Genomic DNA, 13,355 nt, shown 5'->3' with positions numbered 1-13,355 from the left:
TTTTATTTTCCCAAACTGGAAATAGGGAGCTTCTTTGTCCCATAAAGCAAGATAAGCCTGTAGGCATTATCCTTTGTTTTCCTCTTTTCTGATTGCACTCTGGTTTTAAAGTCTGAAAGCATAATAAATGGCATATCCTATTTTACAGGTCGTGGAAGAGCAAGAGGAAGCAAATGCTTCCTTCTGTCTAGTAAGGAAGAAGTAATTGAAAAAGAAAAAACCAATGTATATAAAGAAAAAATGATGAATGATGCCATAGAAGAACTACAGACATGGAATGAAGAAGTATTTATAAGAAAGGTGAGTTTTCTTATCCGGCTAATGGTTGGGCAATAAAGGCCTGGGCAAGAACTAGCTCAGTTTAAACACAGGTGATAATGGTCCTGATGAAGCTATAAGAATCATTTTTCCATTTCCTCCTTATTAAAGGTATTAAAAGTATTAAAATTCAAGGTATTAACCTTTGTCTGCTAGAGTTGAGGAGAATTTCAGGCTAAGTCTTTTGGAGTTTGTCATATAGGCCAAGGAGTCACTGATATCTTCCAAGCTATATTATATTGATTGATGAGTGGTGAGATAGATTGGCCTGAAGAAGAAAGGAGTGGGGAAAAGAGAATGAGGAATAGATTAGAGCTACTGTCACTAAAGAGAAGTATGAACATGTTAGGGAGCTACAAATGAATGTCAGGCTCCAAATTCAATGTTCTATCCACTACACCATACTAACTTTCTTGGCAAATAATGGCATGCTACTCCTCTTAGACTGACTTTCCCTGTAGAATTTTCATAATAAAATTAAAAGAATTCTTATTTTTCCTTTGAATTCTGAAATCATCTCTCCCCAAATCCAGAGTGTCTATGTCTACCCAGACTTTGGCCTTCCTTGTCTGTCATGAAGACTAAACTTGAGTAATCACATCCTTTTAAGTTTCTTATTACTGCTATTTAAATAGTCAGTTCCTCTTTAGATCTGTGAAAATACTTTGGAGCAATCTAATAAAAAGTATTTCTTCTAAATGTCTTAGTGAAATTTCATTCCAAGAACCCCTAGAAAGACACTGAACTCCCTCTGATGGGAAAATTTTTTGGCTTTATGCAGGCTAACACATAGAATGTTTGAGCAAGAAATTGTCATTGACATGTTCTATGTCCTCATTTTATATATGATTAAAAGTGTGTGTGTTTTTGCTAGAGAATAATTTCACTTCTCTTTCAATTCAGTTTGTCTCTTTCAGACAGAATCATTCATACTTCATGGGCTAATTTCTCCCACTGTAACTTTTAAGTAGACATGGGTGTAATTGTGGATAAGTGAATACTACTTTGATCTCTGCAGCACAGTTGTTTTACCTTTCTTCTGGCGCATCCTCAGTCTCAAAAGTCAGTGTTCTTTTGACTATTGACTCCCTCCCTCAGTAAATAAATATCGGTACTGTTGTTGCTTCAAAAATAAGATTTGATGATTGGAAAAGTACTGCGAAGCAAAGAACTCCTTGAATTTAAAGTATTAATCTTTTGAGGGGAGAGAATACAAATTTTTTAGATAAAATATGCTTCATAACTAATTCTGACATAAAAAATCCTACCTAAAATTTGGAAACATATGAATTTTAAAAATTATTATTTTCAAAGTAAATCCTTGCTTTTTATTCCATTTTACTGAGGGGAAACCTCTTTTTTCATGAAGTTATATTTCCATCTAGTGACATTTTAGTATATTGACGCTAAAGACAAACCATCATCATTATTATCATCACTTGGAATCAAAAGATACCTGCTAGACACAGTAGAGGACCCTGGGTCATAGATTAAGGGCAGAAGGTGACCTTGGAGATCATCCCATTTTATTCCCTCATTTTACAGTTGGAGACATTAAGGCCCAGAGAGGTGAATGGACTTGCCGAAAGTAATCTAGGTAATCAGTAGCAGAACTGGGATTTCCATAATTACAGAATCTCACAATTGGAAAGGACTCAGAGGCCGTACTTGAACAAGAGTTCATCTTACATCATACTCAATAAGTGGCTCTCCAGATTTTCCTCCTATTGTGGTGAAACCCAGTGCCACCTGAGCCATCCCATTTCACTTTTGGATAGTTGTAATTATCTAGAATTTTTTTCTTAACAATAAGCTTGTTTGTCTATTTGCAGCTTATACTCATTGCTTCTAGTTCTGGCCTCAAGACCAAGCAGAACAAGCCCAATCCTTCTTCTTTGTAGCCTTTGCAGTCATGGTCCCTTCATGTCTAATCTTCTTTTTTAGTTAAATATCCCCAGATCCTTCTATTGCCCCTCAATTGGTTTAAAACTGCCCTTTTTTATCACTGTAATGATCTTTTTTGTTTTAAGAATTTCATTCTAGAGAGCTTTCCATCTTTCTTGGGTTGACTTTCTCTGTAGAATTTGCATGGAATCCTAATTATGTTTTTAATGAGTCCTCTGGCTCCAAATCAAGTGGAGTCTCTGATCTCAGATCTCCGATCTGTATCAATCTGTTCAATAAACTAGGAATACAGGCATTGAACCAGACATTGACATCCCTTTATCCTTAGCACAACAGAAGAGGTGGGGTACAGAAGATTGTACAATCCAAATAAAGGTATGGGCTGTGAGCATTCAGTATTCCTCCAAAGATGAGTTAGAAGATGGATGTGCAGACCCCGGAGAGTGGTCCTAGAGGGCCACATGAAGACTTTGAAATGCCAAATGTCAGCTAGGGACAGGAGTACTAGGCAGAATCACTTGTTTCCCCCATGACATAGGCCCTAACAGTAAGCATTTAGTAATATAGCACATACTATGTGCTAGGACTATTTTGTTTAGTCAGACTGCTACCTGGCCTTATTTTTTCAAGTGCCATTGCTGAATAGGGTTATTCAGATATCTTGAGGACTAATATGTTTTTAAACAATGCCTTGGTTTTCCTTAGATCCATCATTTGCAACTTCAAGAAAAAGCTGTCAGAGATAATATAATAGTAGGTCAACCACAGTTGGAGGAGAGCAACAAACGATTGCTTTGTAGAAAATGCAAAGTGTTTGCATGTCATACAGCTGACATTAGAGTGGTAGAGGTAAGCAAAATTTCCCTAACTTGTCCCCGTTACTATTTCAATAGTTGGTTAAAGTTTATCTGTGCTCATTTATTTTAAAATTTTTTTATAGATAACTTTTATTTTTACATAATATTAATTTCCTGACCTTTTCAATCTTCCTAAACTAACCGAACCCTCCCTTGTATCATAGAAAAAGCAAGTAAGCATAAATAACCAATATAGTGGCCATGTCTGACGGTGTATAATAATCATATAAATAGCTTAACATCTATTATCTTGGCAAAGAGTGGGTTTGCCATTTCCTTCTCCAGCTCATTTTACAGATGAGGAAACTGAGGCAAACAGGGTTCAGTGACTTGTCCAGGATCACACAGATTGTAAATGTCTGAGGCTCTACTTTAATTCAGGTCTTCCTGACTCCAAGCTGACACTCCATGCCCTATGGCACCACCTACCTGTGCATCAGTAACCTCATCTCATCACTCTACTGAGAGAAGGGAATTATGTTTCATCATCTCTTCTCATGGATGAAGACTGATCATTGCAATTAATCAGAATTCACTTGCCTTTCATTGTGATTTTTATGTATATTACTGTGGACACTGTGTATCGTGTTCTGGTCCTGCTTCTTTCCTTCCTGTAGGTGTTCATATAAGTCTTCCCATGTTTTATTAATTTCTCATAGTTGTCATATTAAAGTATCCATTATATATTAAAGATATATTAAAGATCCATTACATTCATCTACCATAATTTGTTCAGCTATTCCCAGTCAAGGGTCATTCACTTTGTTTTTTGCTACCATAAAGGTGCAGTTATGAATATTTGTGTATTTTTTCAACCTTTACTTCTGTGTTTAACCTTTTAATGGCATTTGCCCAGTATTAGGATTACTGGATCAAAGGGTTTTGAACTAGAATAGTTAGATGAATTAATAGTTCTACCAACAGTTAATTATAGTGTGCCTGTCTTCTTATATCCCCTCCAGTATTTTCAGTTTCAGGGAGTAGTAGGTCTGACATACTTAATGATTTTATTTGTTGGTAACTATAATGTAACTTTTGCTTTGTTCCTAAGTTTCTCTTTTGTATCTAAGTTTTTAGTAGCTCATTATTCTATTTTAAAAAAAGAGTTAATATATATTTAAAAATTAAAAGCTTTTGTTTAGCTTTTGTCATCTTAGCCAAGATGATCAGTATAAGATTTGAAATGTTTTTCATGTGGATATTGGTAGTGCACAATTCTTATTTTGAAAGCTGTTGTTCATGTCCTTTGTCCACTTATCTACTGGGGAAATGCTCATATATTTTAGCATATTTATTGCAACAATACTGCCTTTCCTATTTTAGTCTACTTTGGTTTACTTTTCATAAACTTTTTAGTAGCAAGGCACGTGATAAGTATGTAGGAAGCTGCATAGTTATACCTTTTCTTTTGAAGTTTCTGAATGTAAAACTCACCACCCTGCTATCCAGCAAGATTTCTCTTGTTATAGACCAAAAAGGGGGAAGGGAAAATGTTCAGCAAGACTAGCCAATCTATTAAAGCATATCCACACCACAATGTCCCATATCTCTAGTGAAAAGAGAGAAGTTTGTTTTCTTAGCCTTCTCCAGGGAAAGCCATGTCAGCAGTACAAGGCCTGTTGGGTACCTGTGGTTAAAACCATTTGAAAAGGTGTTGGATATGAACTAGATGATTGGAGGCTCTTTCTTAGGTTGGCTTTAAAGGTAGTGTTTTCAGCTTTCAAAGACTAGCTTATAAGTTTTAGAGGGGTTGAGATGTGCATTAACGAAGGGAGGTTCCATACTCTCTCTCTGAATTGTTGAAGTATTTTAAGCACTGTATCATTTGTGCTTTGAATAAGGTTTCCTTCTGCATCCAATGCTTAGCTTACTCTTTAGCCAATTGGAATTCAAAATCATTCTAATTACTTTTCGATAAAAGGAGCAAAAAAAAAAAAAATTAAGCTGAGTAACTTATTTAACACTGACAAACTACTTCTTTAGACCTCAGTTTCCTCAGCTTTAAAATAATCGAATGTGTAGTTGGACCTAGATAACATACTGATGAAAACCAAGAAACTCTTTTGAGATCAGCAGCATTTCTGTAAATAATGACGGTACTTATGAGAATTTGAGAATATTCAAGTGTTTTCATTTATAAGTACTATTCCCTTCTTTCTAAATTCTAAATCATATTGGCCTTTGTGTCTGCACAATAGATTCTTACCAGGTAAAAGAGATAACAGTTTAATTTAGAACTAAAATTTTAATAAATGGATCAGTTCTTTTATTGAATTCTCATGACTGTACAACTATTTTTGTATAGTTTTGTCACTTTTTAGAAAATCTAGCATTTCTTTTTATTTCATTTCTGTGTGAATCTCTATAGGATGGTGTATACTCAGATATACATTAATTTATAGCCATTTCTCTTAGATTATTATTCTTTTTAACTATTATTATTATTAGATTATTATTATTATTCTCTTGGATAATTATAGAGGCTTATGTGGCATTAGGTGAATGCAGGCCACATAGCTAAGAATTTGAGAATTTTAATCCTAAATTAATGAAGGCCATCTGTCTTCCAAATAACTCTCATACCTCCTCTTCAAATTTTAGCTCCAGTCTTTGTAGGTGGAATTATCTGTTTGAGGACATTTAGATAGGATGATGGAATAAGAACTAGAAGGGACCTTAGAGGATATGTAGAGCAACCCCTTTGATTTTCAGTTGAGGAAACTGAGACCCCAAAAGGTTCACTCACTCACCCACAGGTAGCAAGCAGCTAGGCTGGGAGTTGAATGAAGGTCCTCTAACTCCACATACAGTCTTTTCTAGATTTACTGCTTGTTCCTGTTCCAACAAGTTTCTTTATAGACCATGTTCCTATTTTAGCATTTTCCTTTGATGTGCATTATTCTGTTCTTTCTTCTTTAGGACACTCATCACGTTGTGATTGGGGATGCATTTAAGGAATCATTTGTGACTGAGCCACACCCCAAACCGAAGTGCTTTGGGCTTTTGGAGAAGACAGGAAAAATATTCTGTGCAGAACGTAGCTGCCATCATGACTGGGGTATATTTGCAAGATATAAGACATTTGATGTTCCTGTCATAAAAATTGATAGTTTTGTCGTGGAAGATGTTGCAACTGGGCTTCAGACTCTGTACTCCAAATGGAAATACTGTAATTTTATTATGATCCCATTTGATGCTAGAGAAATGTCAAATTGAGGACAGGTTCTCTTTCTCCCTAGCCAACATAAATATTGTTGTTGATTCCATTCAGAGAATAGTTAATCTATGGATGGTCTTGAAAGTGCCTAACATGTTCTAGTTCTCAATTCTTCAAAAGTTCTTTGTACCACTTTCATTAAAAAAGTTGCTTTGGTAAGTACAGATAGTAATTTCTCAGAGTACTATAATTTGTACAGTCATTCCTCAACTGATATGTACCTCCCCCCTCCATCTCACTCCAATTTTCCTTTTCTAATTTGCCATCTCAAAAACAGTGTCAGGTCCTGAGAAGTGAAAATAATGGATCCAGCAAAGTGGTTCCATTATTCATATTTGTACTGCAAATTTCCATTGGAACCCACTCCACACAATCGTAACTTTGATTCAATATATGCAACCACTTTAAGAGATTCATTATTTGCATTAATCGAGAACTTGCTGTAAATTTTTTCATAACTGTGGATCCTTTTCTTTTCTCTTTGATCTCTTTGGGATATATATATAGGCCTGCTAATTATATCAGAGTTGTCAAAGGGTATATATTTAAGTAATTTTTTAGTCATAATTTGAAATTGCTTTCTATGATGGCTGGACCATTCAATTCTTAATAAATATAGGGTAGAGGCATATTAATTCATAGTGTGTGTTTGGTTTGTTTATCCTAATCTGTCTCTTCTGAAAACTGAATCCAAAAAGAATAGTTGTGATTAAATATAAGTGTTTTAAGGTTTATGAACTACTTTATACACATGATTTCATTTGATCCTCGGAAGTGGAAGAGACTCACCTGTGGTTGAAAAGCTAAGCAAATATTCCAGGCAGAATTCAAACTATGGTCATTCTTGACTCTGGAGCCACTGCACCATGATGTGCTTTTCACATAGAATCATCTATTCGGAGCTGAAAGGAATCTTAAAGGCTATCAGGTCCAACCTTCTCATTTTACAGATAGGGAAACTGAGGCATGGAGCAGTTAATTTTTATGTATAAGGCCACATAGCTAGTAAGTGTTAGATGCCAGATTTGATCCCATCTTCCTGAATTCCAGTGCCCTTTCTCTTACATGACATTACCTCTTACATACAAGGCTCATGCATTCACTGACTACTAATCAAGAAAAGAGCTTTAAATTAAAGGAAAACTTTTGAGATCAGCAATATTAGGGTAAACATTTGGGTTTGCTAGTTTAAATGAGAATTTGAAAATACTCAAGCACTCTATTCTAAACCATTAATCCCTCAGACACTTTCAAAGGGTCTGCAAGGTCAAAATTATTTTCACAATAACACTAAGATATTTTCTGGCTTACCAGTTCATAAAGTATATTTGAACTATTTCTAAATAATTATCATCTTCAAAATGCAAATTAAAACAACTCTGAGGTACCACCTCACATTTACCAAATTAGCTCATATGAAAGAAAAAGAAAATGACAAATGTTGGAGGGGATAATAAGTACCACTGGTGGATTTCTGAACTGATCCAGCCATTCTAGAGAGCAATTTGGAATTGTGCTGAAAGGATTATAAAACTGTATATCCTTTGGCCCATCAACAATACCACTAAGTCTGTATTCCAAAGCGATTTTTAAAAAAATGGACAGGGATATATATTTACATATATATTTGTATGTATGTATGTACACATATATATGTATATATACATATATACACATATAATATATGTATATATACATATATACACATATATGTATATATGCATACACACAAAATTTTGTAGCAGCTCTTTTTGTGATGGAAAAAATTAGAAATTGAGGGAAACCCTATCCATTGGAGAATGGCTGAACAAATAAAGGATTATTATTGTACTATAAGAAGGGATGAGCAGGGAGCAGAACCAAGATGGTGGAGAAAAGTTGGTGCCTCACCTGAGCTCTCCCCTAGACCCTTCCAAATACCTTTAAATAAGGCCATAAGACAATTCTTGGAGTGGCAGAACCCGTAAAAGGATGACGTGAAATAATTTTACTGCCAAAGACAACTTAGAAGGTTGGCAGGAAAGGTCATCATACCTGGGTGAGAGTGGAGCATAGTCCAGTGTGGGCTGCACCAGCATAGACTCAGCCCCAGCAAACCAGGAGTAGGCCTTGGGAGTTACTGAATCAGCAAACAACTGCTTCTGGAGCTTTGAGCCCACAGACAGTAAGAGAATTGAACAACTGATCAGAAGGAGATTACATGAGTCTCTTTGCTGTTACTGGGGGCAGAACTTGGTTGCTTTGCCTACACTTAAATCTGGGTCACAGACCCACAAGCATGAGCACTAGCACAACAGAGCTTGTGCTCGCAAAGGAGCAAGGACCTTTCTCACAGTTCCAGGGCAGAAAAGAGTGCTTGTGGTCACTCATAGATCAGAGCACAGGCCAGGAGAGTAGTAATAAATGCACTTCTCTTTAGATCATACCACCTGGGAAGAACTGAAAACTTATAGGTCTCTAGAAGTACCTCTGAAAATAGCTACCTAAATCCCCTGAAGCTTATGACAATGTGGCCTCCATCCAGGAAGCTGAGAGCCACTTTAACACAGAGTTAAAAGTAAAGAAATAGGTTGGGAAAATGAGCAAACAGCAGAAAAAATTCTGACCATAGAAAATTACTCTGGTGACAAAACACACACTCAGAAAATAAAGTCAAAGCTACTACATCCAAAGTCTCCAAGAAAAATATGAATTGGTCTTAGACCATGGAAGAGCTCAGAAAGAATTTTGAAAATCAAATAAGACAGGAAGAGGAAAAACTGGGAAGAGAAATGAGAGTGATGCAAGAAAATCATGAAATATAGTTAACAATGCTGTCTGTGAAAAACAGTTGAAGCAAGTTGCTCTGATAAAGACCTCATTTCTCAAATGAGAAGTGAGTCAAATTTGTAAAAATAAGAGCCATTTCCTAATTGATAAATGATCAAAAGATATGAACAGTTTTCAGATAAAGCTATCTATAGCCATATGAAAAAATTCTCTTAACTCACTATTGATTAGAGAAAAGCAAATTAAAACAATTCTGAAATACAACCTTGTACCTATTAGATTGACTAGTAAGACAGCAAAGGTGAATGACAAGTGTTGGAGGGCATGTGGGAAAAAAGACATGAATGCACTGTTGGTGGAGTTGTGAACTCATTCAACCATTCTTTAGAGCAATTTGGAACTACACCTAAAGGGCTTTGACCTAACAATACCACTACTAGGTCTGTATCCCAAAAGAGATGAAAAACAAAAAGGAAAAGGACCTATACGTACACAAATATTGTATGTGTTGATAGAATACTATTGTGCTATAAGAAATGATGAGCAAGATGCTCTCAGAAAAACTTGAAAAGACTCAGATGAGCTGATGCAAAGTGAAATCTATTGTGTACAAAGTAACAACAATATTTTAAGATGATCATCTGTGAATGATTTAGCCATTCTCAGGAATACAATGACCCAAGACAACTCTGAAGGACTGAAGATGAAAAATGCTATCCATCTCCAGAGAAAGAGCTGATGATGTCTGAATACAGATTGAAACATACATTTTTAACTTTCCTTATTTTTTGTGAGTTCTTTTTCCTGTCTATATTTTCTTACCTGGCATGACCAATATGGAAATATGTTTTACATGACTACACATGTATCAAATTGCTTGCCTTCTGAAAGAGGGAAATGGGGAGGAAGAGAGGGAGGGAGGGAGAGGATTTGGAAATCAAAGTTTTAAAAATGAATGTTAAAAAAATGTTTTACATGTAATTGGGAGAAAATAAAATACTAAATAAATTTAAAAAAAAGAAATGATGAACAGTATGGTTTCAGAATACCTGGAAAGACTTAAATGAACTGGTGTAAAGAGAACCAGGAAAGCACTGTACACAGTAACAGCAATATTGTACAATGATCAAATGTGAATGACTTAGCTATTCTCAGCAACACAATGATCCAAGACAATTTAGGAGTCATGCAAAATGCTAAATACCTCCAGAGAAAGAACTACTGGAATCTGAATGCAGATTGAAAGAATGCAGATACTTTATTTTTCCTAGGGATTTTTTTGTCTGTATTTTCTTTTGCAACATGGCTAATATGGAAATTGCTTTGCATGACTGTACGTGTATAATTTATATCAAATGTTTTTCTTCTCAAGGAAGAAGAGAAAAGAAAAAGGGATAGAATTTACAACTCAAATTTTAACAAAAAGAATACTAAAATGTTTACATGTAATTTGGAAAAAGATATAAAAATTTTTAAGAAGCTATCCTTATCCCTAAGATGATTTCCCCCTATACTATCCCATCTTTCTACTACAAGAAGAAAACTTTGTACCCTCATCTCCCAGGCTTCTGTTCTCATTCAAATCACATCACGTGGACAAATCATTTAATAATATATAGCATTTATGTAGTGCTTTGCAAATAGTACACATGTTATCTCACTTGATCCTCTCACCAACCCTGTGAGGTAGATGCTATTATTATTCCCACCATACAGATGGGGAAACTGAAGCTGTAAGGTTAAATGGTCTGAGGCAGAATTTGATGTCAGGGTTTTCTTCCTACAAAGCCAGCACTTTTACCCACTTACCTTCTACTCACCTGTTTCTGCACCTGAAAAACAGGGATAATAATAGCGCCTGATGTTTAGGTTTTAGTGAGTATCAAAGAAGATAATATATGTAAAGTGCTTTTCAAACCTTAAAATGCTGAAGACTAGCCATCATTATTATTATTTTAAAAGACAAGCTCTAATGTATTTTGATTACTGCTAAGTATGGAAGCATTGATTGATGAAGATCTGTTGCAGTCTTTTATAATTCCATCTGACTGGCCTCAGTAAATTAATGAACCCCTGGTCTAAAGAAATCACACATTGGACTTCCAATCAAATTCACTTACTTTTGAACTTATTTTCTATTACAAATTGAAATGGGATGGTTTATCCTAAATTTTTTTTTAAAAACTGAAGAACCACTTAATTATTTTTATGCATGTGATCTACTCAAATTAGAGTGTAGTAGGCGGCTGCTACTTATTTCCCCCAAGGACAGAATGGTGAGGAAAGACAGCCACAATATAGGAAATTTAGAAATTTTTTCAACAGTGAAAGTTATTAAACATTAGAAGATTCCACGATTTCCCCCAGTAACTTACCTAATCCAGTTCTTTAAAAATAGGATAGATTATCCTTTGGGAAGCTTGGTCACTAACTAGCTGGGCCACTGTGGCCAGGATTCTTCACCTCTCTAGGCCTGTTTTTTCTTCTTTAAAATGAAGGGAATTGGTCTAGATGAAGTTATTTTGTAGACCAGCAAAGTTGGCATTTCCCATATGGAGACATTTCAAGATATGGTTTCCAGGAGGGAATTAGACTCAATGGATCAGATGAAATACTCCACCGAGGAAAAGGACTTTGTAAATAGCTTCCTTATTAAAATTTTAACATTATCATATTGCTTCAAAGATCATCCACCATATCAAAATTTGGGTTTTCTAATAAGGAAGAGTTTACTTTTTTTAAGCATGAAGTTTGGTTCTAATCTTGGTCACAAATAATTTGCTGTGGGCTCTGAGCCCATTTTCTCATTTTTCAAATGAAGGCATAAGACTAAACTATCTCTAAGCTCTCTTTTAGCTCTAAATCTAATGATTCTATAAATATGATAGTTGACCCTAGGCCAGGAGGCAGTTTTCCAGAGGTGGTTGGTTTAAAGCTGTTTTCCTTTTCTCTTGTAAGAGGGGGAAAAAATGTTACGTGATACCTTATGGTATTTTGACAGTCCCACAGCACCTTTGGGGAACCTGCCTATATGATTCACTTCTTGAGAGAGAACAAGATACCTGGCCACCTATTCTGTGTCCTGATGAACACCTTATATATAATTAAAGAATTATTTCTATAGGAGTTGAATGATGCCCTGCCCACTTTATTGCTTTTTTAGAGCAAAGATCAGTCCTTTGCTATCCTAGAGAATGGCAAAAAATATGTTATTAAATTGATATTAACAAAACCTTAGCCTACTTAATTGAACACAAACTACAGTTGCTAAGAAATTCCACTTGGGATCCAAACTGGCTTCAACTTGCTTTTCCATCCTGATTTCCTATTATTCCCCCTTTACGCAGACTATATTGTAATAAAACTGTCTGTAAGAACAGACATAAGAATGGAAGGTGTTATTATTACCTCCATTTTACAGACAAAGAAACTGAGGGAGACAGAAGGTAGGTAACTTATACCCAAGAGATCAGAAGCCAGACTATTTGAACTCAGGTCTTCCTGATTTCAGATCTATTACTCTGCCCATTGAGCCACCTGGCCATGTTGTCATCTCTCTCAATTTATCATTTATGCAGGGCTTCCCTGTCTGGACTACAAATTCTTTTCCTCTCTGCCCTTCAGAATTCTTATCTTCTGAGCTCATTAAAGGTGCTGTCTCCTGGATTGGTCTAGATAATGTGTCCTCTCCTTTCTTGAGAATTCCTTGAATATCATATTTCACCACATAATATTTGCAGATTTTAATGCCAATTTTTTTGCAGAAAAGTGAGGTGTAACCATTATGTGAAGCTTTAAAAAATTGTGCTGATATTATTTAAAAATCATTTATTGCTAAACTGTCTTTGTCACAAGATTAGGAAGCACAGACTATTCATGAATATATGTCAAAACTGGGAAGATACAAGTCTTATCTTCCATATCATATGACTTACTCATTTCAACTGTTTGCCTGCCTAAGGCTCTTCATTGGGTTGAGTGACAATGCAGTTAGTACTACAGAGCTCTAAACAAACCATGCAAATTGCTTTTGGTAATATATTGACAATGCATGTGCACTGAGAATTCTAGGCTTCATGCTGGCAATGTGCAAGAGATAAATGCATATCCATATGCCATTGGTGAATATACTGCTGCTCTCTTTACCTTTTATGACAAAACAGAACTATGCCATGCAAGGATTACATGATGCAAGGTTATAAATCAAGTTTTGGACTGAAAAAAACAGGGTGGAATGATTACATGGTAGTGACAATTATGTGGTGAAATACAAAATTTTAGTTCTCTCC

At 35.5% G+C, this 13,355-nt stretch overlaps 1 protein-coding gene across 1 annotated transcript in view; it reads left to right on the top strand.

The window, feature by feature from the left end:
• RIGI (RNA sensor RIG-I) overlaps window positions 1–6,932 on the top strand; it is an 80,388-nt gene extending 73,456 nt beyond the window's left edge. Inside the window, exons 16-18 of the mRNA XM_072612731.1 lie at window positions 149–300; window positions 2,929–3,072; window positions 6,000–6,932. Of these exons, the coding sequence (XP_072468832.1) occupies window positions 149–300; window positions 2,929–3,072; window positions 6,000–6,296 (593 nt within the window). The 3' untranslated portion in view covers window positions 6,297–6,932. The remainder of the gene's footprint in view (window positions 1–148; window positions 301–2,928; window positions 3,073–5,999) is intronic.
• The last annotated feature ends 6,423 nt before the right edge of the window (window positions 6,933–13,355 follow it).

The sequence above is a fragment of the Notamacropus eugenii genome, chromosome 1 (assembly GCF_028372415.1).
Source record: "Notamacropus eugenii isolate mMacEug1 chromosome 1, mMacEug1.pri_v2, whole genome shotgun sequence".
Classification (NCBI taxonomy): Eukaryota; Metazoa; Chordata; class Mammalia; order Diprotodontia; family Macropodidae; genus Notamacropus; species Notamacropus eugenii.
Note: the sequence above shows the minus strand (reverse complement) of the source record. Positions and strands in the feature narration are given on the sequence as shown.